The sequence below is a fragment of the Panthera leo genome, chromosome D2 (assembly GCF_018350215.1).
Source record: "Panthera leo isolate Ple1 chromosome D2, P.leo_Ple1_pat1.1, whole genome shotgun sequence".
Lineage (NCBI taxonomy): Eukaryota > Metazoa > Chordata > Mammalia > Carnivora > Felidae > Panthera > Panthera leo.
The window spans coordinates 58,258,885-58,285,811 of record NC_056689.1 but is presented as its reverse complement, the minus strand read 5'-3'; the positions used below and the strand labels follow the sequence as shown (position 1 = coordinate 58,285,811).

Sequence of the window (26,927 nt, the reverse complement as noted above, 5' to 3'; positions counted from 1 at the left end):
GTCAAAGGATACAAACTCCCAGCTGTAAGATGAATAAGTTCAGGAGATCTTATGTACAGCACAGTAACTGTAGTTAACAATACTCTATTATATACTTGGAAAGAGAGTAGATCTTAAATATTCTCGCCATATGCACACACATACAAACACACACACACACACACACACACACACACACACACACACACTAAGATAAGTGAGGTGATAGAAGTGTTAACTGACCCTATCGTGGTAATCATTTTGCAACACATACATGTATCGAATCATCACATTGTATACCTTAAATGTACACAATGTTATGTTAATTATATCTCATTAAAGCTGGAAAATTTTTTTTTTAATATCATATCCCTCTGACACTCAGACTCCTTCCACTTCTAGTTGTTTTGAGAGGCATTGCATGCATTCTGGCTTTAGGACATGTGTTCCGGTGCTCAAAGTGGAATCCCAGAGAAGTGCCAACCTCAGCTCTGATATATGGAGGGTTCCCTGTTTACAACAACCGAAAGTTCAAACAGGCAGGGAGGGTACATCCCTCTGCTAGAGAAGAGGAGTCATCTGTGTGGCATGAGTGAGGTCCCCTAAGAGCTATAGGCACATTTGCCAGAGAAAGGGGAATTCTTCTACCGAGGAACAATTTGGGCTTATCTGAGGGCCACTAAGCCAAGCCTTCAGTTGTCACAGTAGGTATTGTCCTAGAAAAAAGGCCTAATGTGTGACAGCGTCCGTAATGCCTTCACAGCCTTCTCTCTTGATTCACCACCTGGGGTGTCCGGATCTTATCAGATACCATGGGATTTTAGTAATGGGCGTAAGGCGGCAGCCCTATGCCACTACGAATTTGGTGTTTATCTAGGGTCAACCCTCTGGACCATTTGTGGGCCAGGTTGGCCTGGATATACAGTGTTCACCCAATATATCTAAGAGGGAATAGTGGTCTTTACTGACAGGTTATAAAAGCATTGGACTTCCTTGGGAAAGTTTGCTAGAGATAGAGCAGAAGGATGCAAGATGAAACATCATTAATGGGTTTGTTCGTTCATTCATTTAACAAGGGTGCATCTATGCCAGGCTCTGTGCTAGAGGCTGTCGGCCATCTGAGATGACAGGACCAGGGTGTCAGTGAGCCTGCACTGTATCCTAACACCCACCAGGCACATAGTAGGTAAGTACATTAATAGGCAAAGCAATAAGAATTGGAAATACAAAGACTGATTGTAGTAGCAATTGCAAGGGGAGGTGAGGAAGACCCAGGATTGAGAGCTGGGTCGAGGCACCTGGGGAAACAGCTCAAGCAAAAGCAGGAAGGCAGGTGAAGAGGGCATGCTCAGAAGACAGTGTGTGGTGTGCTGAGTCTGGATGACAAGTCACACCTGGACCATGTAGGAAGGCCTTGAGGACCAGGCTGAGGCCTCTGGATTTTAACACTGCAGCACATGAAGATCTACTGAAACTTTGTTCTTGGAAAACAGGTGTAATTTATATACCATAAAATTCACTCATTTTAAGTGTACAATTCAATGAATTGTGCATTCATTGCTATGATCCAGTTTTAGAGCATCCTCATTGCTCCAGCAAGATTCTTCATGCCTATTTACAGTAAATCCCCATTTCCATCTCCAGCCCCAGGCAATTGCTATTTTGATTTCTATCTCTGTAGGTTTACTTTTGTATGACAATTCCTATAGGTGGAATAATTTAATATGTGGTTTTTCATGTTGGCTTCTTTCGTCTAGCATAGTGGTTTTGGAGTCCATCCATGTTGAAGTATTCAGTTATATGGTTATACCACATTTGATTTATTTATTTACCGGTTAATGCACATGTGGGTAGTTTCAACCTTTTGGCTATTATGATTAAGACTGCTATGAACATTCTTTTTTTATTTATTATTAAGAGACAAAGAGAGACAGAGCATGAGCATGGGAGGGGCAGAGAGAGGAGGAGACACAGAATCCAAAGCAGGCTCCAGGCTCTGAGCTGTCAGCACAGAGCCCGACGCAGAGCTCAAACTCACAAACTGTGAGATCATGACCTGAGCAGAAGTCGGACGCTTAACCGACTGAGCCACCCAGGTGCCCCAAGACTGTTATGAACATTCTTATGTGCAAGTCCTTGTTCTCTTGCATAGGTGCCCAGAGTGGAGTTGTTAGGTTATATAGTAAATTTATAGTTAACTGTGGGGGGAGGGACTGTACTTCATTCTTTTTCTTTTTTAAAAAAAAGCAGCTTTGGTGAGATCTAATTTGTATACCATAAAATTCACCTGCTTTAAATATACAATTCAGTGAATTTTAGTAGATTTACAGAGTTGTACAATCTAATCTTGGAACACTTCTAACATCTTAAAAAGAAACCATCTGCCCACTTATAGTCATTCTACATTTCCACTCCCAGCTATATGCAACCTTTTATTTACTATACATTTGCCTTTCATAAACATTTCATGTTAATTGGATCATATAATATGTGGTCTTTTGTATCTGACTTCTTTCACCAAGCATAATGCTTTTAAGGTTCATCCATGTTATACAATATGCCAGTACTTTATTCCTTTTTATTGTCAAATGATATTTCATTTTTTGGATGTTCCATATTTTGTTTATCTGTTCACCAGTGAATGGACATTTGGATTGTTTCCACTTTTTGTCTATTTTAAATAATACTGCAATGAACATTCATGTACACATTTTGTGTGGATGTATGTTTTTGTTTCTCTTGGGTAGATACGTAGAAGTGAAATTACTGGGTCATACAGTAAGTATAAACTTAACCTTCTAGGTAACTGCAAAACTGTTTTCCAAGGTGGCTGCAACATTTATTTTCCCATACGAGGTCCCAGTTTCTCCCTATTCTCACCAACACTTGTTATTGTGACTTTTTGATTATAGCCATTCTAGTGGATGTGAAGTGATATCTCATTGTGTTGTATTTCCTTGTGACCAATAATGGCGAACATCGTTAAATGTGCGTGCGTATTAGCTGTTCATATATCTACTTTGGTGAAATGTCTATTCAAATCTTCTGCCCATTTTCGAATTGGGTTGCTTTATTATTGTGTTGTAAGAGTTCTTGATGTATTCTGGATATATTTTCAGATTTGTGAATTGCAGTTATTTTTCTCCTGGCCTGTGGCTCATCTTTCCATTTTCTCAATGGCAACTGTTGAAAGATTTTTGAGGAGCAAGGAGACAAGACAGAGCTGTGCTTCAGAAAGAGTCTGGCAGCAGTGTGTGGGATTGATCGAAATGGACAGAGAATTCTAATTAACACATCTCCTTAAATTGTAATATAGGGAATAAGCACAAGCCAAGTTTCTCAAAATTCTCTGGGAATCAAAGGGTTATAAGCAACTATTTATTGAAGCCTGTTTACAGTCCAGTTAATCAGTAAGCCAGAATCAGTGAAACTACCCAATCTGGGGGAGTAAAAAAGCCTTTCAAAAGGTTTCCCTGGATTAGGAAAATCAGAGAGATGGGGGAGGAGAGATGAGTGGCTATCCCAGAGCTACATAAATAATTTCCAGCATTGAACGGGACAATTCTGAACTTCCTTGCCAGGTGTTGTGGCACTGGTGTTTACTGGCGGGAAACTAGGAAGAGCTGGTTCTTGGCCCTTGGATTTTGACTGGTTGTTGGGAAAGGTGGAGCCCATTTTAGTGGGTCTCTTTGAAAAAGCCTGTCAAGATGTCAGGCCTGCTCTCAGTCTTCTTCCATCTCCTCCTTCTCTTCAAGTTGGTTGCCCCAGTGACCTTTCGCCACCACCGCTATGATGACCTTGTGCGGACGCTGTACAAGGTGCACAACGAATGCCCCTACATCACGCGGGTTTACAGCATCGGGCGCAGTGTGAAGGGGAGACACCTCTACGTGCTGGAATTCAGCGACTACCCTGGAATCCACGAGCCCTGTAAGCCCTGAGCAGTTCTTGGAGTGTATGGGACAGGACCCTTCCCTGACAAATCCAGTAATTGGGGCTGTTTTCTGGGGAAGTCCATGGACCCCTCCACCTATAAAGTATCACCTCTTCCTCCATCTGTGCTAAATATTTCCCCACTTAGCCCTCAAATTGCTCCTGCCTCTGGGGAGCTACAACCCTAATTCAGGCTCTAGTCTGTTCCTCCTTTGGAGGTTCTGTTTGCTCAAGACCTTAATGCTAAAAGGTGAGTCTTCTTCCCTCCTCCCATCCCAGCCCCCCTGCCTTCCCTCCCATTACCCTTCTTTCTTCCTTGCTGTTACGCTGTCTTTAACCAGTGCTTCAGGAGACATAAGCAGAAACAATCAGCTCTTCTAGTTCTTTCAGGAATCCTCAAAGGGTTTGGGCTTGTCATTCTCTTTGGGGAATGACAGTATGATACGTATGGGATCCTGGAGATAGTTTGAGGTCTTGGGAATTGGTTTTATGCACTGCATTACTTTTTGTTAATTTGTTTCTATTATAAAAGCAACCTGTATTTAGATTAAAATAGAAATTAGGTATGGAAACAAACAAACAAAAAAGCTCACGCCATAATCCTACCACTCACAGATGATCATTGTTAACATATCGATGCATATCCTTCCAGACTTTTTTGTATGCATGTTTAACAACCCCCCCACACATACACATATTTTTTTTTATAAAAATGGAATCATAATAGAACAGCTTTTCTCATTTCATAGTCTTTTATAAGTAATATCCATATCTGTAAATGTACATCTTCATCATAATTTTGGCTGCATGATATTCATTGCATGGTTGTATTTAACAGTTCATTGAATGATGGGCATTGAAGTTGTGTCTAATTTCTCATATCTTGACTTAGAGCAGTTGTGACATCCAAGTTATGTCTGTTCCTCCTAAACACTGTCAGTTTCAAATCTCTCTCATCCTTTCCACTTCCACACCACCCACACCAGCCAAACATCATTGCAACCTGCCTATATCATCACACTAGGTTCCCGACTCTTTCAACCCCTACCTGCCACCACTCTCTAAAACTTCCCTTCAGCACACAGATGCCAGAATACTTTTCCCAAATATTTAATCTTCTCACTCCCCTGCTTAAAATCCTTTAGTGACAACCTCACACTCAATGGATCCTGTCTGTGACAGCTTTAGAATGTTACATGGCCAGTGAGGAGGGTATGGGAGGGGGGGGCACTGGCTCAAGGAAGTCTATGTCATTAAATGAGGATAAGGACTTTGCTTTGAAGCCACACTTGCATAGAAAGCACCATGTTTTTTGGGGTGTGTGTTCATTGCGGAAGCTTGTGGGTACTAGTTTTAGGGCTAGCCCCTCACTCCATGCATTCAAGGCCTTCTTGAAGCTCTTTCATACTATTCCAGCCCACGCTAATCTCTCTTTTCTCTGATGCCCTATAATTTAGCTGTTAATCCATTCATTCCTTTCATGCATTCATCATTCATTCCACAAATATTACTGATTATCTAGTACTGATTATCAATTACTGATTGTCTATTTTGTAGACTCTGAATAGACAACAAACAGGATAAAACAAAGACACCTCCCTCAGAGGCCTTAATTTTAGCCATGTAAGACTGGCAACAAATGGGTAACTAAGTAAATACATATTAAGTCAGATAAAAGAAAGTGCTATAGAGAAAAAATAACCTTTAAAAGAGAGATAAAGAATGCCATAAGCAGGAGAGGGGGTTGTTGCTGTTTAGGAAAAGCTTCTTTTTTGAGGTGAGTTTTGAGCATGTGATGGAGCATGCCACGCTGTAACTGGAAAGTCTTTGCAGACAGGAAAGAACAGGAGTGTGCTTGGTGTGTGTGAGTGCAAGGAAGCCCCCTGTGGCTCCAGCGGAGTGAACGATGAGAAAGCAAGGTCAGGGCAGTATGGTTGGGGATAGGGATCCTAGGCAGGAGATCGGGTAGTGCCTTATAAGCCTGTGTAAAGATTTTGGCTTTTAGAGTGAAGTGAGAAGCCACTGGAGGGTTTTAAGCAGAAGAGTGACATGATCTGACTTAAATTTGTAAAATTAAGTTTTCAACTGGGATGATTAGGAACTGTTATGCCATAACCCAAGTAGGGAAAGCCTGCTTTCTTGTGAAAACACCATTCTTAACCTGAAAAGACTTGTTTCTGAGAAGCACCAGGCTACTGTGAATGCACCTGGGCTTTGGCCTCCATCTTATTAAATAACTAGGTGACCTCCAACAGGTTACTCAGCTGCTTCCGCACCTCCCTCATTCTGGAGCTAATGATGCCTACTTCGCAGGTTTTCTGTGAAGATTAGGAGTAATGAACACAGAAGGGGCTCCATGGCATGGATTTTTGTAGCATTTATGATTGTAATTTGTTCAAAAGGGCCTCGGGAATCACTGGAAAAGACCCAATGGAAGCATAAGATTTTCATGTGTTCATTACGCGAAGAGAGGGAAAAGGTTCCTATGCAACGTTAGGAATCCTTGCCACTTGCAAACTTTCCCCATCCTCTCTCTTCTCACGTGTTCTTGTCGCGCCTGCAGTGGAACCGGAAGTCAAGTACGTGGGGAACATGCACGGCAACGAGGTGCTGGGCCGCGAGTTGCTGCTGCAGCTGGCGGAGTTCCTGTGCGAGGAGTTCCGGAACGGGAACCAGCGCATCGTGCGGCTGGTGGAGGGCACGCGCGTGCACATCATGCCGTCCATGAACCCAGACGGCTACGAGGTGGCTGCCGCCCAGGTACTGAGCCCCGGGGCGAGAGCCCTCCGGGGAGTCCGTAAAAGCATCAGCCCAGTCCCGCTGTAGATGCCACTGTGCAATAGAGAAAAGGCGGGTGGAAATACAACAGTGTGCCGACCCGCTTCAGCGCTGTGGCTCCCTAGGCAGTGAACGTGGGCTGCCTCCACACCTTTCCGGCTGACCTCCCGGTTTTGTTGTGGGGATCAATGAGGCAATATCTGTGACAGTGCTTTTTAAACTGGAAACTACTAACCAGGTGTGAAGGGCTCTTGCAAAACCTCCTTCCCTCAATTTTTAGCTTCTTACTCTAAACACTCTTCTCCCTGCCACACTACACTTACCGTTTGCATTGGGCTGGGGGGAGGGAAACAGAACTAGCTTGGCCCAGAATGGCGAAGTCAGGGGCTAATTCTAGATTCTTCATGCATTTGGTTATATTTCTTTTTTTTTAATTGAGGTATAATTGACATACAATATTATATTAGTTTCAGGTGTACAACCATAGCGATTAGACATTTGTGTGCTTTGCTCAGTGAATATTTTACTGTATTTATGTACGACTTTTTCCTCTACTAGCATCATACTCAGCCTTTTAATTCTTTATTTTAAATATATTTTTTTTTAACATTTATTTATTTTTGAGAGACAGAGAGTGGCAGAGCATGAGCAGGGGAGGGAGAGAGAGAGAGAGGTACAGAATCTGAAGCAGGCTCCAGGCTCTGAGCTGCTTGTTAGCACAGAGCCCGATGCAGGGGCCCAAACTCACTAACTGCTAGACCATGACCTGAGCTGAAGTCAGACACTCAACTGACTGAGCCACCCAGGAGCCCTAATTCTTTATTTTAGAGTTACATTTTGCAGGGATCTGTGGGCTTTTACTTTATTTCTTGACGTAAATTTAAAATGTCAGTGTGCCTAACTTTAAATCAACAATTTTGTGTGTGTGGCTGTGCATCAGAATCATACCTGAAGATTTTTTGAAATATAAATTCCTAGGTTCCCCCCCCCCCACAACCCTCATCTACTAAATTAGAATTTGGGGGGAGGGGCGTGAAGCCAGGCATCTGCTTTACATAATGGATATGTTCCTTTAAAAGCTGTGCTTAATTAAACCTGGTTTGTTTGGGGTTTGGGGTAAAGAATTATAAATTAAAGAGGTTTTTTTTTTTTTCCAATTTATTTGGGGTAGTCTTGAAATTTTTTTCATTTTTAAAACTAGATTTCACTACTTAACTTTTAAAAAATTTTTATTTTATTGTGGTAAGAACACCAAAGATCAAGTCTATGCTCTTAACAAAATTTTAAGTGTACAACGCAGTATTGTTGACTATAGGTCCAGTGTCATATAGCTAGTCTCCAGAACTTATCTATCTTGCTCAACCAAAACTTTAGGTACCTTCATTAGTAACTTCCCATTTCCTCCTCCTCCCAGCCCCTGGCGACCATCCTTCTCTCTGATTCCATGAATCCGACCACTCTATCCCGTACAAGTAGAACCATGAGGCGTCTGTCCTTTTGGCCCATCCCATTTTTAACCTACTTAAGAATAGTGCTGGGGAGGTAAGTAGAGGCAGGGAGGAGAATGGAACCAAGATGCTGAATGAAACACAAATTTGACCCTTGCATTCTCACAGCTTCCTGCCAACACAACTCATCAAATGAAAAAAGAAAGCTTTGTTCCTCCACTGGAAAATCAGAGAAGTGCACATTAACATCTTCAGGCTTGAGTTTCCAAAACAGCAGGAAAATTTGGAAGAGATATGGGGGAGACCTCCAGCCTGGTTGCTTTCCTTCTATTGAACCTTCCCTATATTGCAGTGGAGAAACCGGAGAACCTCAGACTTGCCCACATCTCTTGTAGAATGAAGTGGGGTGAGGGGAAGTGGGGGGAATCCCTGCCAGCCTTGTAAATCCTAGAGCCATCTCTGGGGAGCCAGTCACCTCTGCTCACCTGCTGTGTACTTGTTCAGAGGGAGCAGAGCTTGAACCTGAGTGCAAGAGAAGCCTATTCAGGTTCTCAGACTTCCAGAACTACCTGCCATACCCAGAGGAAACCTGTCTGCAGGGCTATACAGGGGAGACCTGCCTGGCCACCAAACTTTAAAGCTACCTGTAGGTAAAACAGAATAATCTCCCCTTCCTCCACCCCACTAAAGTTTCCCAAATTATAATCCCTAGAAACTGTGCATATGTTATGTTACATGGCATGGGAGAATTAAGGTTGCAAGTGGAATTAAGGTAAAATAATCATCTGACTTTAAAATATCCTGGATTATTTGGATGGGTCCAGTGTAATCAATCACAGGGGTGCTTTAAATGTGGAAGAGGGAAGCAGAAGGCCACAGAGAGCTTTGAAGATGTCGTGCCAAGGAATGTGGGTGGCCTCTAGAAGCTGGAAAAATCAGGAAGCAGATTCCCTTAGAGACCTCAAAAGGAACACAGCCCTGCTCGTGTCTTTATTTTACTCTTATGAAACCCATTTCAGTCTTCTGATCTCCAAAACTATAAGATAATATGCTTGTGTTGTTTTAAGCCACTAAGTATGTGGTAATTTTTTACAGCAGGAATAGGAAACAAATACACCACCTACCCTGTTTATGGGAACTTTCTGTTAAGGAAACTCTTTACCTGCAGCCTAACTAATGATCTGATGTGAGTGGCAAATCAACTAATAAGTAAATTAATGTAACTGTTAATATGGACAGTTGTGAGCTACATTGATATGAATGAGCAAGGAGTGAAAAACTCCTGGAAGCGTGATGAAAATTATTATCTCATAGAAGTGAAAAATTAAACCCCAAACTGAAAAATCATACAGATATTTTATATCAGAGCAGAATGAATTAGGGAACTTAAAGTAACTTTAAAAAAAAATATGTTCTCAACGAGATATAGGAATAAAATATGAGCAGAGTGCCATGAAAAATAGAGAAATCTAAGAACAATAAAGATTTTTTTTAAATATGAAAATGGTAGTACATCTGTGAGTGTTTAGCTTAGCACATCCATCCATTCACCCCACTTCTAGGAACTGCTACTAATTTGGGCTCCACCCTCTCCATCCACAGGGCTCCAGTGAACACTCCTCCCCTTCTCTAATGCCATACAAAACATTAGATGGCATTTCAGTTTTGTGATGGCCTTTGAACATATCACTATTCTGCCACTTTATATATTTTAATTATTTACATATATATCTATCTCCCCGTATATAATGTGAATTCCTGGAAGGTAAGCATAACGTCTCATTATCTCCCTTCCTAGTGTTTTTCAGAGGACTTTGAGTAGAGACGCATTTAAGTAAATGTTGATTGGCTAAAAGGATGAATGAATGAGTGAATACATGACCAAATAAATGATAACAAGCTGAAGTGTGAGCAGGGAAATAAAGGAATGCAGGAGGTTGACATTGATGAGAAGAAAGGTAAACAAGGATCCTAAATTAAAAAAAAATAAAAACAGTGGGGGTGGTTTCCATGGTGTAGCCGCTTTGGAAACAGTTTAGCATTTTCTGAAAAGGTTACAGATAGACTTCAATTATGACCCAATAGTTCTACTAGTTGGTGACTACCCAAGAGAAATGAAAACATACATCTGTACAAAGACTTGTACATGAATGCTTATAGCAGCGTTATTCACTGTAGCCAAAAAGTGGAAATGATCCAGATGTCCATGTACAGGGTTGAATAGCACCCTCCCCAAAATTCGTGTCTAACCTAGAACCTCTGACTGTGACTTTATTAGGAAATAGAGTCTTTACATATGCAAGCTAAGGTGGAATCATACTGGCTTGGGGTGACCAACTCAAATATGACTGGTGTCCTTCTAAGAAGAAAGAAATCTGTACAGAGACACCCATCAGGGAGAAGCCCTGTGAAAATGGAAGTAGAAATTGAAGCAATACATCCGTGAGCCAAGGAGTGTGTCAAGGATGGCTGGCAGCCATTAGGGGCTGGAAGAGACAAAGAAGGACCTTCTTCTAGGGCCTTTGGAGCATATGACCCCGCTGATCTCTTGATTTCAGACTTCCGGACTCCAGAACTGTGAGAGAATACATTTCTGTTGTGATGAGCCACCCAGTCTGTGTAATTTGTTTCAGCAGCCCTAGGAAACTAATAGTCTATTAATTGGTAAATAAACCCAAATAATGGAAAATTATTCAGCAACGAAAAGGAATGAAATACTGACACATGCTACAACGTGGAGGAACCTCAAAAAACATTGTGTCCTGTCATAAAAGCCAAACATGAAGTGTGTGATCCCACTTAGTGAAATGACCAGAAAAGGCAAATCTAGGGAGACAGAGAGTGATTACGTAGGGCTGGACTAAGAATGAGGAGTGATTGAATGGGCGTGAGGTCTCCTTTCAGGGCGTTAGAAATACTTCAAAGTTTGATTATGCTGATGCTCACACGACTCTTCTCAGTGGGAACTAGAATTCATTGAATTGTGCACTTAAAATGGGTGAATTTTATGGTATGTAAATTACACCTCAATAAAGCCATATTTTAAAAATAGGGTTCCCATTATCCTGAAACATCCAGTCTTGTCAGAGTGTCTCCTGGGATCTCTACCATCGACACGTGGTTTACAGGGAAATGTGAACCCCACCGCTGGGACTTTGGATAAATTAATGGAGAAAATGGTGCATCATTTGATAGATTAACCTAATGCGCCCCCCCCCCCGCCCCCGCCAAAACTATGCAGTGTACTTCAAATATGGGATCCAGTCTGAAATCTTCCTTTCTCGTTTCTCCATTTTCCTGCTAGGGCGCAGACATTTCTGGATACCTGGTTGGCAGGAACAACGCAAATGGAGTGGACCTGAACCGCAACTTCCCCGACCTCAACACCTATGTCTACTACAATGAGAAACACGGAGGCCCTAACCACCACCTGCCCCTCCCAGACAACTGGAAGAGTCAGGTAGGAGATGAAATGTTCATGCTAAAGCGGGTAAATCAGCTTCTGGAATCGCTTCTCGAAATCTCCACATCAATTAAACAAGCACGAATTAAGCATCCACTCAACTCTGTGTTAATCTGTGTAGAGTGGCAAGAACTATATCTTACGCTCTTTGTATTCACTCTCTCCCCCAGCAAAGAGGCCCTCCCAGAGCACATGCTGTTTGATGTTAGTGGTAGCGAAGTGAAAGCGGTTATCATACCATTGTGCAGTACTTTACCATTTTACAAAATGCTTACTTAGCCAGTGTTTCAACTGATTTGTAATGCTGTGAAGTGAACATACGAAGCAGGGCTGAGATCCGTCCCTGGCTTACACCTACACAGCTAGTAATTGGTGGACTCAGGATTAAAACCCAGGCCTTCTGATTCCTAAGGCAACATTCTTTCTACCACATTATCCCATCAAAAGAGGACTCTAGCATTCTGTAGATAAATCTCTCTTACATGTGATGAACTGTGTGCTCACCAACAATTAGCTACAGAAGGAAGCTCAGGCAGCTCACTCCTACAGTTTTCCTCTGCCCTTTCTGTCTAACTCTCAGCTGCTTTACCTTACTGTCATTTCCCTTACTCACAATCTGAGGAGCCCAGCTGATGCACCCAGGCCTGGAGGCCTGGAATGCCACCCGTAGTAATGCGAGTGCTCCTGGGAATAACCACTGTGATTCTCAGAGCATTCCCACCACCACCCTGTTCCTTCTACTGTATAAGGTACTTTAAACATTCTATTTGTGAATATTTAAACTTAGGGATTGCAGGTGTAAGGCTTTCTATTGGGAGTTTCCAGAAAGAATAGTCTCAGTTTTTCCCCCTTGAAAATGAGGCAGAGTCATTGCTGACAAGTTTAGATTTCAGATAGCAACTATGCCCTTGGCTCAAGTAAATAGTAAGTCAAAACTAACTTTGTAGTAGTTGGCATATCTAGCCGGAAGGATGTCCTGATTTATTAAACTGGTCCAAGTAAAATAAGGTAATTGAGCCAATAGTAATTAGACTTCCACTGGCTCCTTTTTCTCCATATTAGAAGAAAAAAGGCAATGAAAAGTAAGTCTTCTTGCTCCTGATGGGAGAGGAGCAGTGAGAAGCTGGCCTCATGCTGATGGATGGTGGCTTAGGACGTGGAGAAAGGGCTGCTTCAAAGGATCTGAGCCCTGGTCACAGAGCAGGACTGGTGCCTTTGGTATCTTATCCATTTTGATCGGGCAAGACTCAACCCTATTCATCCAGTCCCTCAGGAATGGCAAAGATGGGGGCCTTCTCAGCTGACCGCTAGTCCAAGGGGAGCCATTAACACATTAACACCACATAACCTCTAAGCAAATCCATCCTGAGAGGAGGGAAAACACTGAAGACTGTAAATTATTTACTTACACTGCAAATCCAAGTAGATTCAAGGCTTTCTTTAGAATGCTGTCACTCACTAGGAACATAATATGCAATCAAGAGGGTAGAATTCAACTACTTAGGCAAGACTGGCCCGTATCATACTATATCTAATCCATTAAATTTGAATATGACCACAGGAGTGTGTTCTACTTGTCAACATTACAGCAGATGCAGTAGTGTAAAGAGGAGGTTGAAAATCATTTGTGTCAACCAGCTTCCCAGATGTATTTACTAGAGCCCTTAATATCTGCAGAGGTGCTTCAGAAGCCACTGGAGCAATGGGTAAATTGGAGAATCCCTTCCTTGTTGTCAGAAAGAAGCCAAGCCGGGTCCCTGAGCTCTCCAGCCATGCCACCCTCTTCAAACCTCTCTCTCTTTCTCTCTTCTCATCCAAGAAGAAGCCATAACTTATTAATCATAGAAACAGTACAAAATTCCAAACCAAGCTGCAGCTATTCTTTTGAAACACCAAAAAAAGTTTCTTGTTTTCAGATGGTTACATTGTTAATTCCGTAATAGCATTTACAACGTCATTACTGTTGCTCTTCAGGGCTGGGACTGCCTTTGCTCTTGACACATTTGCTTGTGACGTGACCAGTTCTATGTCCTTAATTGCCACACCTATTTCATCAACTTCTTCTTTACTCTGCTCTTGTACAGTTGGAGTCTGTGTGTTTTCTTGAATGCCTGAGACAGCTTCATCTTGAACTTCCAGTTTCTCAGTAGCCGTGAGTTGTGCCTGCTGAGATGAGTCCTCAATAAGAGACTTTATTTATTTTTTATTTTTTTTAACATTTATTTATTTTTGAGACAGAGAGAGACAGAGCATGAACGGGGGAGGGTCAGAGAGAGGGAGACACAGAATCCGAAGCAGGCTCCAGGCTCCAGGCTCCGAGCTGTCAGCACAGAGCCTGACCCAGGGCTCGAACTCACAAACCACGAGATCATGACCAGAGCCAAAGTTGGACGCTTAACCGACTGAGCCACCCAGACGCCCCAAGAGACTTTATTTTTTATAGCAGTTTTAGGTTCACAACAAAATTGAGGGGAAGTCCAGAGTCCCCATATACTCCCTACTTCCCATTGTTCACATCCCCCAGCCAGAGTGGTAATTTGTTACATTTGATGAACTACCCAAGTCCATAGTTTACATTAGTGCTCACTCTTCATGGTATACATTCTATGGTCTGTGGCATTTGTCCACTGTTACAGTATCATATACCATAGTTTCACCTCCCTAAATGCTCTCCCTTTACCTACTTTGTATATTGGAATTCCACATTCCAATTTTAATGTCATTTTGAAAAAGAGTCCACCCACTTCATTTTTTATTTTTATTTTTTTAAGTTTATTTATTTAGAGACAGAAAGCAAGTGAGCATGAGTGGGGGAGGGGGAGAGAGGGGGAGAGAGAGGGTCCCAAGCAGGCTCCACACTGTCAGCATGGAGCCCGACACAGGGCTCAAACCCATGAACCGTGAGGTCATGCATGACCTGAGCCGAAATCAGGAGTTGGATGCTTTAACTGACTAAGCCACCCAGGCATCCTTCCACTTAAATTTTTCAAACTATTATGCAAAAGACCAGAGTTTTCCCATCTCCTCTTCTCATATCCAGGAGGACACTCTTTGTTTTATTCAGACGTACTATCCTCTCGGGCCACTTCCTGACAAACTCATTTGGATGGCACCTCCGGTTGCAGCTTCACTGCCAGCCCCTCGTCTGTCCACAGGTGGAGCCCGAGACTGAGGCTGTGATCCACTGGATCCGCTCCTTCAACTTTGTTCTTTCAGCCAATCTCCACGGAGGAGCAGTGGTGGCCAATTATCCATATGACAAGTCCCTGGAGCATCGGGTCCGAGGGGTGCGCCGCACTGCCAATACCCCCACACCCGATGACAAGCTTTTCCAGAAGGTACGCAGAATGGCAGCTTGTCCGGCCAGAGGAATGTGGGACTCAGGAGAGGATTTAGGGGGTCTGATTTACGAGGTTATGGTAATACGGCTATGTTAATGAAAAATAGACCATGTGCATGAAAAAATGTTTACCTAATAGTTCAAATAAAATCAAGAGATTAAAATCAACAGATTATTTTATAGTTAATATATTAGTAGTAATGTATAATTAATACAAATAATAAACATTAATTATCAATTCATCAATTAATGAATTCCATAGAGAATAACACCAGTTACTGCTTTGCAAAGAAAATAGATTACTATAACTTTCTCTAGTAATCTCCTTTTTCCACTGTTATAAAGTAGCACTAAAAGGGAATTATAGAGATTCCGCATATATTCCTCTTCCCCCAACACACACCTCTCACACCTAATATATACAGTATTCCCCCCTTATCCATGGGAGATGTGTTCCAAGGCCCCCAGTGACTGCCTGAAGTTGCAATAGTACTGAACCCTATATATAATTTTTTCCTATACATACATGAGACAAAGTTTAATTTGCAAATTAGGTGCGGTAAGAGATTAACAATAATAACTAATAATAAAATAAAGCAATCATAACAATATATTATAATAAAAGGTATGTGAACGATATGCTATAATAATAGTTATGTATAAGTTATAATAAAAGTTAAATGAATTTCTCTCAAAACATCTTACTGTGTTATACTCACCCTTCTTGTGATGATACAAGATGATAAAATCCCTATGTGGTGAGATAAAGGGGAATGACATTGTGACCTAGTGTTAGGCTACTACTGACCCTCTGACATGTTGTCAGAAGGGGGATCATCTGCTTCCAGACCCGAATTGACCACAAGTAACGGAGACCATGGGTAAGAGGGTTCTACTGTAATTCTTTTCATGGTAAAGGCCTATTTTACTTGCTCCTTGTTTTATAAAATTAAGCTAGAATATGGTACACCTAGAAGGGAGTTTATATGTCACCTCGTGTCACCCCTCACTTTGCACTTGAAACTTATCCCCAGGCAGGTGGAAAAATCAGAACACAGTTCTCCTAACTCTAGTCCAACACACACACACACACACACACACACACACACACACACACACACACACACACACCTTCTCCCTATGCCTGCTGGTATTTTCTTTCACTAAAGCAAGTAATGAGTTGTTTATACAGGGTGGGGCTTCGTGGTATCACCCTACTTCTAAGTGTGAGCATTGCCGAGGAGTCGGGAGCACTCAAGTCGTTCTCCATCCACTTTACCCGCAGCTGGCCAAGGTGTACTCCTATGCACATGGATGGATGCACCAGGGATGGAACTGTGGGGATTACTTCCCAGACGGCATCACCAATGGGGCCTCCTGGTATTCTCTCAGCAAGGGTAAGAAGAGTCCTGGGCACAACAGTGCTTTAAGTTGAGGTGGAATAGGGCTCATCTCTCCTAAATTATCACTTTTTCTCAGGGAAACAACAGGAATACTATAGAATTTTGCATTCAAGTAGAGATCTGAGCAATGGAGAAGTCTTAAGTTGGCATTTAATGTCATGTTCTGATTCTTTAAAATGAAGGTAGGGATACCTTGTGGTCCTTTATTATTTTTTGTTTTTAATTCTTATTTTATTATTTTTTGTTATTATTTATTTGTTTTATTTGAGAGAGAGAGAGCAGGGGAGAAGCACAGAGGGAGAGAGCGAGAGTCCCAAGCAGACTCCATGCTCAGAGTGGATGGAGCCCAATGCAGGGCTGGATGTAGGGCTTGACTCAAGGCTCAATCCCACGACCTTGAGATCATGACCTGAGCCGAAATGAAGAGTCAGACATTCAACCAACTGAGCCACCCAGGTGTCCCACTATGTGGTCCTTTAAAACTTGTGGTTTACATAATAGATTAGGGCATAGGAGGGAAATACTGTAGTCAAGTGGTTAAGAGTATGGCTGTAAGGGTACATTGGGTTGAATCCCAGCTTGCCCATTTACCAGTTATGTGGCTTCAGGGTAATTACTTAATCTCTCTGCCTCTTTTTCTCATCTGTACTTTAAGAATAACAATACTTGCATTATAATTTTGATGTGAATATTCAATAAAACAATGTACATAAAGCATTGGAAATGCATGGCTTATAGATGTTAGGGTCTTTTCTAAGTAGCATGGAGGTATACCTCACAGAGCAGCAGATGACCAAAGGAGCTGGCCTAGATGCCAACAGTTCCTGTGATATATGCTCTCTGTGCCCTGTCTGCCCATCTCCTGTGAGCTGGAGTTTGCCATGGACATTGGCCACTGACAGCATAGCAGAAACCTTGAGCAAGAGGCTTCTCTCTCCATTCTCTGGCCCTTCCCCATCACCAAGAGGCAAGAAGTCTGTTTATGAACCTTTGGTAGACAGTGACCGTAAAGATAGAGAAGAGACTGAAGCAGGAAGCCAGGTTCTTTTAGGCATCATGTTTTAGCAGCTGTCTCTCCTATCCTTTCAAATCTGACCTGGACAGAGCCCAGATAACAGAAAGCTCCCTGGTAAGGGTTGAACTGATGGCTGGTTCTATGGAAAGTGGGAAGGAGGAAGGTTAAGGAGTCACCATGTACTGGGAAGTGGTAGACTTCTTATGGCTGACAACTTGCTTGAACACAAGGTAAGAAGATTTTGTTGAACTTTATTTTTTTTAGTTTGCATTAAGAAAGCAATAGGTGCCCCCCACACAGTTTAAAATCTCAAATATACTTTCCCAAATTGTACTTGTTTTTTTCTCCCCTTTCCCGTCATCTGAGAAAGCATGGCCCATGCTTCCACTGAGAATCATTGCCCCAAAATAAGCTGATACAATTCCAAGGTTATTCAGTTCATTAAAATGATTGTTCCAATAGTGTGGTCTCTGGACCAGCGTCATTGGCATCAGCTGGGAACTTGTTAGAACTGCAGATTAGGGGACCTCACCCCATACCTAAGGCCCAGAAACCTGTATTTGGCTGGACACAGCCTTCTAGATTATTCTGATGCAGAGAGAGATCCAATGTAAGAGGTCACAGTTGTTCTTCAGCTCTCTCTATTCTTTCTACAACAGCTGCTTATGTTCATTAACTTAGAGCAGGTAAAAGTTGATTAAATGAATAGTTTTTAACCCAAACACATTTGTGATATAAACACCACTCTAATGATCAGGAACATATTAAAAAAATAATTGATTCAATTGAATAATGTAGAAGATAGACGCAGACAAGCATTAGATGGAAGAGAACTATAGCTGCCTTCTGTTTTTTCAGGGGCCTGTTTTCCTGAGTTAACAGCTCTCAGGTTAGTGCAGCAGTCTCAGATAGGAGGAGGGTTGTGAAAACAAGATATCTATCTCATCTCTAAGCTCCAGGGTCTGAAGAACATCATCACCCAGAGAGAAGATCTGTCCCCCCAGAAGCAGTACAGGTGCAGTCTAATATCAAGGCATGACTAACAAGCAGACTTTGGAAATGCTAAGAAGGTCAAGAAGTGAATTTAAGCGTTGAGATGGAGAAAAGGAGAGGATGGTGATAACAAAATGGGCATTTATGAAGAGAGAAAACCGGGAAATTGGGGAAGATTTTATGGAGGAGAAAAATAAGTGGAGATCAAGAGGTAGAATAGAAGGTCACAGAGGGGTAGGGTGGTGGTGGTGGAGGAGAAATCTTGGTTAACGGGAGTGGAGGTGGGGAGCGCCTGGGTGGCTCAGCTGGTTAAGCGTCCACCTTCGGCTCAGGTCATAATCTTGCAGTTTGCAGGTTCAAGCCCCATGTTTCTTGGGCTCTGTACTAACGGCTCAGAGCCTGAAGCTTGCTTCAGATTCTGTGTCTCCCTCTCTCCCTCTGGACTTCCTCTACTCACGCTCTTTCTCTCTCAAAAATAAATAAACATTAAAAAAATTAAAAAAAAAAAAAAGAGAGTTGAAGTGGGGCATTTGTGTGATCTTGGTTTTGTAGATCCGCTACCACTCTCTTTCCCTCAGGAATGCAAGACTTTAACTATCTCCACACCAACTGTTTTGAGATCACACTGGAACTGAGTTGTGACAAGTTTCCCCGCCAAGAGGAATTACAGCGTGAGTGGCTGGGTAATCGGGAAGCCCTAATCCAATTCTTGGAACAGGTAAAATCCTATTCTTTAACTTTCCTAGTTACAGAAAGAGATGTGTTTTCTGATGGTAGCAAGGGTTTTTGTGAGGCTCAGTGCTGACTTCTGCTTTGATTCCGTACAGTACATCTGGGCTGCTTCTACTGAGCCATTTTATTCACTCAACATTATTGAGCACAGTTATCTGTCAGAAACAGTACTGTATGCTAGGGATTATGGGCAAACAAATTTCCCTGCCCATATATAGCTTATGTTTTAGTTAGGAGAGATAGACAATGAACAAAATAATAAAGTAAATTTCATAACATGTTAGATGCAAAATGTAGTGAAGAAAACCTTATGGAGAAAATGAATTGAAATGGACACAAAGGAGGTGAGGGAGAGGATCATGCAGCTGTCTAGAGGAGAAGGGGCTCCCTGATGTGGGCACAACAGGAAGTGCTAGGCCCCCAACAAGCGGTTGTTAGGGAAATGCAAATCAATTACACAATGAGATACCACCTCACACTCATTCAGATGGCTTCTATAAATAAATAAAAAAAAATTACAATAAAAGACAGACAATAGCAAGTGTTGGCAAGGATGCGGAAAATTGGAACCCCTGTGTGTTGTTGCTGGGACTGTGAAATGATGCAACCACTATGAAGAGCCGTATGTGGTTTCTCAAAAATTACTAATAGAATAGCCTCTATGATCCAGCAATCCCACTTCTGAGCATATATCCAAAAGAACTGAAAGCAGAATCTCAAAGAGATATTTGCACACCTTTGTTAATATCAGCATTATTCACAATAGCTAAAAGGTAACAGCAACCCAGGTTGCAGCCCAGGTGTCCATTGATGGATGAGTGGATCAATGAAATGTGGTAGGGACATAAAATGGAATATTCTTCAGCCTTAAAAAAGAAGGGAATTCTGAGACATGCCACAACATGAATGAACTCTGAGGACATCATGCAAAGAGAAATAAGGCAGTCACAAGATGACAACTATTGTATAATTTTACTTACATGAAGTGTCAACAGTAGTCAGTTCCATAGAGATAGACAGTAGGCTAGTGTTGTGATTTGCCTTAGGTTTTCTCAGGGGTCACCTTGCTCTGTTGAGAAGAGATTGTCGGGAATAGGAAGACAGAGAGACCAAGTTAATCAAGCGGCTGTTACCATAATCTTTGTGAAGATCAAAGGCAAAAATGTATGAGAAAGCTTTGAGGACTCCCAAACACTGGATGCCTGTTTTGTGGTCCTAACTGTGCCCTGTAAACTTTCCTACAGGTACACCAGGGCATCAAGGGAATGGTGCTTGATGAGAATTATAATAACCTTGCGGAGGCTGTCATTTCTGTTAGTGGGATTAACCATGATGTCACTTCAGGTAGGTGGCCACTGCTTGGTGGAGTGAGAGGGAAGCCTTCGTGTCCTCACCTCTTTTCAGCATATCAGGAGGCCAGTTTGTACGCCAGAGAGACTAGCAGGGGTGTCAAGGACACTGGGGGTAGGGACAGGAAAGGTGATAGAAACAGGGACAGGGGAGCACCTGGGTGGCTCAGCCAGTTAAGCATCGACTCTTGATTTCAGCCCAGGTTATGATCTCATGGTTCGTGAGTTCAAGCCCCAATGCAACCAGAATCCTCCATACCAGTGGCTGGACCTGCGTTTAGGGATCAAACGTTGGGCGTCCCTCAGAACTTCAGGGCTTGCTAGATTTTCATACCCTATTCATGCACAGGCAGGGAATGTCTTTGAAACATTCCAGCCAATCACTATATATTGAATACCGCTAATTCCACCAATAAGAGCCCACTTCCAACACTCACTATGCTAAATTAACAAATTACTCATTTCACTACTGAAGAAACTCATTGCCAATATTCATTATGCTATTTAGAAAAGCATCTAGTATTGATTACAAATAAACATAGCCAAAGCCCTAGTCATAGCTGTATCTGGAATTGGGCCTTTATGATACATGCTATCTAACCATTCTTGGGTGTAAGTTCCCAGTTAAGAAAATGACAGCCCCTGGGGTGTAACTTACACTATCCAAGATATGGATGATAATTCACTGCTTCTGCTAAAGTATTTTAAAAGAAATTACAGGCATTTAAAGGGGGCAGAGAAGATACTGCCTTATTATTTATTGTGTGTCTCATTCTTTTTTAAACTTATTTTTTATTTTATTTTTTTGAGAGAGAGATGGGGGGACAAGCAGAGGGAAAGGGAGAATCTTTTTTAATTTTTTAAGTTTTTTTTATTTATTTTGAGACAGAGACTGCATGAGCGGGGGGAGGGGTAGAGAGAGGGAGAGAGAGAATCTCAGTCTCCACACTGTCAGCACAGAGCCTGACACGGGGCTCAAACTCATGAAACCATGAGATCATGACCTGAGCCGAAACTGAGAGTCATAGGCTTAACCAACTGAGCCACCCAGGCGCCCCGGGAGAGGGAGAATCTTAAGCAGCCCAGCAAGGAGCCTGATGTGGGGCTCAAACTCATCATGACTTGAGCCAAAATCAAGAGTTGGAAGCTTAACTGACTGAGCCACCCAGGCGCACCTGTCTCATTCTTAATTGCATTTACTATTTCACTTATGCATTGCTATACACTTAAATGTTAAAGGCATGGTCACAATTGTTTCTAAAGAGATACAAAGTCATTAGCCAAAATGGTATATCCCTGCCATAGAAAAATAGGCTCTCTTTTGAATTTTATTTTCCCCTTTAGAAGGCGATGGAAGAAATATTGAAAATAGGATTCTCGGGGCGCCTGGGTGGCTCAGTTGGTTAAGCGTCTGACTTCAGCTCAGGTCATGATCTCGCAGTCCGTGAGTTCGAGCCCCGCGTCAGGCTCTGAGAGCCTGGAGCCTGTTTCGGATTCTGTGTCTCCCTCTCTCTCTGCCCCTCCCCCGTTCATGCTCTGTCTCTCTCTGTCTCAAAAATAAACGTTAAAAAAATTTAAAAAAAAAAAAAAAAAAAAAAAAAAAAAAAAAAAAAAGAAAATAGGATTCTCAAATCAGACCTACAGTGGTCATTTAGTCCAGCCCTCTGACTCAATATAAGATTACATACATACAACACCACTGATGGCTGGTTTTCTAACCCAGGGCCGTCCTGTCCTGTCCATTAGTGCAGGACCATGGCCATCAGTTCAGACTGTGCACTGCACAACTGTGTAGCTGTTCCAGGGATGCTCATTCAGTCTCTAAGTGCTCACGATTTCACAAAGCATCCATGTCTTTTTCAATAGCTCTGTTTGTCACAGCAGTTTTTCTTCTTTCTAGCAAAATCTTCCTCCTACAGTTTAAACTCATACTTCTCATTCTTATTTTTTTAGGTAGATGTCATTTCTTCACAGTGGCTTTTCAAACATTGAAACAGAAGTTTCATGTAGTTTCTTTACCACACAAAACATTCATAGATCTTTCAGCATATCTCCCAGTGACCCTTCGCTGGACATGAGTTTGTTTTAAAATACAGGGTCTAGAATTAAACACACTGCTGTGCTCAGTACAGAGCACAGTGAAACTTCTACTTCCCATGAGCTGAGAAGCCCATGCTCTTATTACATAAAATAGCCTAAGATGCTTTTAGATCTTAGCCAGTTTCATCATGCTATTAAAAAAAAATTCAAGCTTGTGGTCAGCTAAAACCCTCAGATCATTTGTCTTATCAAGGCCCCAAATGGCAGATTTCTAATCAGCAGACTGAGTTCTATTCTTGTAACTTTTAGGTGACCATGGCGATTACTTCCGGCTCCTGCTTCCAGGTACCTACACTGTCACTGCCACAGCACCGGGGTTCGACCCAGAGACAGTGACCGTGACCGTGGGTCCTGGAGAACCAAAACTGGTGAGTTAGGCTGACATTCACAGAGCACTGTAAAGATCACTTACACAAAGTCACAAACAGCCTATTGCATGGTTCTAATCACTGCTGAGCTTCCCTGTTTCACTTAAAAAAAAATTCATTGCTCTCATATGCTTATTTTTCTTCTGTCATTCTCCTATTATATCCTTCCCCACTTCCTTTGGCTTTTTCTCTTTCTTCTGTTTCACATAGCATAGTGATGAAAAGCACTGTCTTCTTCTAAAAAGTACTATCTTCTGTCCAGAGACCTTGGACAAATTACCTAATCATTCTTCCTCAGTTTCTTCCTCTGTAAGTTGGTGTGAACAGCACCTGCTTTATAAGAGGTTGGAATGGGAAAGTGCACATATTTAGTACAGTGACTTCCACAGGGAAAGTGCTCAACAAATGCTCCTTTATAATCCCACAGACCTTGCCCAGATCCACTCCCTTGGATTGCCAGCTCTGTGCCGTCAACTAGGACTACCACCAGATGGCACTCTGCCCCCTCCTGGTGCCCCGTATGCCCGGCAGTCTTGCTTTCCACTCACCTTGACCAAAGAGCCAGCTACTCCCCGGTATTCAGCTGGCCACAGCTGGCTTTTATAGGTAGGACGAGAAGCAAGGAATGTTTTTGACCTACTGCCTGGACCTTTTCAGCTTTGGTCGTATTAGATTAAGATCCCAGAGCTGAAGAAGCTCAGAGGTCATGGACACTAGTCCTCAGATTTCTCAAGTGAAGAAGAGGTAATGAGGCAGTTCTATTTAATGAGCACCTACAGACCTTGTTTCCCCACAGGTCTGCCCTTCTCTGGGGCCTCCTTGCTCTGTCCAGTTCCTTCTCTGTACAACCCTAGAGCCCAGCAGACCCACTCACCCCTTTCTCTGTTGACTCTGCAGTCAAGTAGCTTGTTGTCCTCAATAGTTATAGGTACTATTTACTGAATGGTTCCTATGTATGAGACACTATATGAGAGCTTTCCAGAACTATCTCATTTAACCTTCACATCCCTGTCAGGGACACGTAAGTCTTCCCTTTTATGGCCAAGGAAACAAACTTAGAGAAGAAACATGCCCAAAGTCACACAGTGAGCGAGTGGAGCCCCCGTTGGAACCTCTCTGGGGCCTTCAGGGCTGCCATCTTAGCCAGTGTGTTGAAGGACCTCATGCTAAACTCACAACCTGGGTGCATAACCCAGGTTTTAACACGAGGACCCAAGTAGAGAATTCTTTATGTCCTCTGAAGAGTCCTCTGAAGTTTCTAGATAGTTCCCCCTTTCCCCTCTCCTCCTGCTAGTCCTAGCTCGTGCCCCTTATAAAAACTACTTCCACTTGCAGATCAAGCAGCTCCCACTGCAACCTGTTATCTGGCCCCAGTTTCTCAGCCAGCTTTCTCCCCGCACCAGCCTCCAGCCCTTTTCTCGTTCTCCCCCAAAGTCAAATGGCTGATAGGCAGCCTCACGGGCGGATTCCGCCCTGCGTGGCAAGCCCTCTTCAATGCCAGGTGCAAACGGCTGCGAAGCCTCTTAAGTAATCTACTTCAAAAGATGTCACTTCTTTGTGATATAGCCTTTCAGTAAATTAAGATAGCCCATCATTATGTCAAATATACCCCAGAAAGGAAAAAAAAGTTGTCTTTTGGACATGATACCCAGAGGGGAAAACAACCAAGAATCCATTTGCGGATCACGGTAGAGCCACTTTCTCTTTTCGTTTTTCTAAACAGAGATCCATCTGGCCAAGGGAAGAAAAAAGAAAAAAGGATTATTTACTGGAGGGTTTTCATGTTACAGTGAAGCCTCTTTCACACCATCTCCCAGAGTCCAGTGTCCTCTTTGCTTTTCCCCACAGCCTGCCAGAGGTCAGCTCCTTTCCTTGTCCTGCCCTTCCTTTATTTTGCTGCCTTCTCCCTCTCTCTCCCTCTCTCTCCCTTTCTCTCCCTTTCTCTCCCTTTCTCTCCCTCTCTCTCCCTCTCTCCCTCTCTGTCTCTCTTCCCCTCCCTCCCTCTCCCTCTCTTTCTCTCTCTTTCTCCCTCTTTCTCCTAGATCTCTGAATTACTATATAAGAAATGGTAATGATGTAATTAGCTCTGATTTCCTCTACTTTGGGGAACTGGCAGAAAAGCTGGCTATGGATTTTCGTGGAAGGGGCGGAAAATGACCCCATGGAGAGCTTGCGTGCATGTTTTTCAACTCCCAGCTGGCTTCAGCAGCTCAGACTGTTCCAAGGCCTGGAAGCCAGGGATCCCTCAGGGGAATGTGGTTAGAACACTGTGCCACTCCCTCCTCCTAGGAAGGTTCCACAGCCTGCAGACCTACACTTTTCAGTCAGAAGCGTCTTCACATCTGCAGGCCACAGACAGAGGGCAGGTTTCAGCCTTATGCCAGAAAGGACACGTTCACTGCACATGGAAATTTGGAATTTAAGAATCCATATGAATAATCTGTATCATCTCCACTATCTATATTTTCAAGCAATTATGGCAGCAGGTTTAGATCTGAAGATGTGAGGTATTCATTGGCATGCCTGAGCACAACACCTGTGATTCACACATCGGCATGAAGGGGATTATTATGGAACCATCCGTCATAGCTCTGGTCCTAAGCAACAGTATCAGTGAAATTGTTGTTTGAAGTGTGAATGTCATTTTCTTCTCAGACTTATAAAATAAATGTATATTAAGTTCATCCAGGTATACCCTATGTCATCACCAGTGATTATGTACCTCCTCTTGGGAACGTTAGCCAGGCTGGATGCCGTGGTGCTGCTGTGGCTCGCTGCTGTGCTAATGCTCCCTAGTGCCCTGCCCTCAGGACCTGGAAGTGTGGTCAAACCAGGTCCAAACAGGTTCTCCCCAGTTGAAATTCCAGGAAATGGAAAACTGACTCCTCTCCCCACCTAGTTGCTTCTTTCTTTCTTCCAGGTTAACTTCCATCTCAAGAGAAGCATCCCTCAAGCAACCCCTACGAGGAGAGTTCCCAACCCAGGGCACGGACGCAGAGTCTTACCAAAGAAAGTTCAGCCCCGGGTCAGCTAGGGAAGAAGATGAGGAGACGAAGCGGCCCCAGAGAGTCCCTGCCTGAAATCCACAACGCTGGGGTGACACGTTAGAAAGGCTTGTTCCTGCTCTCCCATCAGATGAAACATGCTTTCTATTTTATTATCTGGGACATATTTAAATATAAACGTATTCACGACAATTCCAAATGGTCTCTGTTCCCGGGGTTAGCCCTCTGATGTGGCGGTGCACACACTCAGCAGGATTCAGTAAGATTTCCCGATTCTGGGGCTGTGGTTTGCATCCAGGAGGCTCCGTGCCAGTCCGCGCTGCATCTGGAGACCAGCTCGGGCTGATTGGCTGCTTTGCCTCCAGAGTCTAGCACCGAGCCTGCAACATAGCAGACGCTCAAGGGAGATTTCTGAATGAATGGCCGAAAGACTGAGATGATTCGTCACTGATGTTGTTCCCATAGCAAGACCGGGTGACTAAGTCTTCTGAAATCCCAGAGGACCATTTCAACAATAGCCAATAGTTTCTTAATAAGAAAAGGATTTCACAGGCAAATACCTAGTCCCGCTGCGACTCACTTTCGTACGTGGCCGTTTTACACAACATACATCTTTCAGAACATTCTCTGGGTCTGTAAGTATAATGTAGACACCTCTATGGAATGGCTCTGTCCTGTCCCTGTGCCAACAGTACCCAGCACTGTCCACCCCGCTGAGTTCCCCAGAGCCCATTTGTGCTAAAAGTGTTACTGAGGAAGAAGAAGTTAGTAAAGGTTTTGAAGAGATGTGTAGTCACAAGCACACAAGTTCATAAGCTCCTGCTGGGCATGTTGGGGTTCCAGGTCCCTTGTGCCTGGGGCTTGGTGAGGGTTCTTCCCCATGCACCCCGTTTCAGAGCTCATCTCAGGGCAGGCTCCAGTTTCCTCCACTTGTTCCATGTCCTCCCGCCCCTCCTACCTCCCCCAACCCCGGTCTCTAACTAGCCAACTAACTAACTAACATCGAGTGATTTAGCACCTC

At 43.0% G+C, this 26,927-nt stretch overlaps 2 protein-coding genes across 5 annotated transcripts in view; both read left to right on the top strand.

Annotated features, from left to right (window-relative positions):
- ERLIN1 (ER lipid raft associated 1) overlaps positions 1 to 3,820 on the top strand; it is a 58,354-nt gene extending 54,534 nt beyond the window's left edge. For 3 of the 4 annotated variants that reach the window (XR_006194804.1, XR_006194802.1, XR_006194803.1), the window contains 2 exons: positions 1,056 to 1,165; positions 3,735 to 3,820. The gene's annotated coding sequence lies outside the window, so the exon portion shown is untranslated. The remainder of the gene's footprint in view (positions 1 to 1,055; positions 1,166 to 3,734) is intronic. The other variant, XM_042909136.1, reaches the window with a different exon arrangement.
- CPN1 (carboxypeptidase N subunit 1) lies at positions 2,718 to 26,098 on the top strand. Its single transcript, XM_042909130.1, has 9 exons — positions 2,718 to 3,909; positions 6,476 to 6,672; positions 11,443 to 11,598; positions 14,757 to 14,939; positions 16,227 to 16,338; positions 18,931 to 19,070; positions 20,329 to 20,428; positions 22,783 to 22,901; positions 25,822 to 26,098. Exons 1-9 carry the CDS (start codon positions 3,687 to 3,689, stop codon positions 25,933 to 25,935), a joined length of 1,344 nt encoding a protein of 447 aa, XP_042765064.1. The 5' UTR covers positions 2,718 to 3,686; the 3' UTR covers positions 25,936 to 26,098.
- The last annotated feature ends 829 nt before the right edge of the window (positions 26,099 to 26,927 follow it).

Bases quoted from the DNA above. Each gene is read 5' to 3' on its own strand.
- CPN1 (XM_042909130.1), top strand. From the start codon at position 3,687: ATGTCAGGCCTGCTCTCAGTCTTCTTCCATCTCCTCCTTCTCTTCAAG. The intron at 11,599-14,756 runs GTAGGAGATGAA...GTCTGTCCACAG, and splicing joins CAGACAACTGGAAGAGTCAG to GTGGAGCCCGAGACTGAGGC. The intron at 22,902-25,821 runs GTGAGTTAGGCT...TCTTTCTTCCAG, and splicing joins GTCCTGGAGAACCAAAACTG to GTTAACTTCCATCTCAAGAG.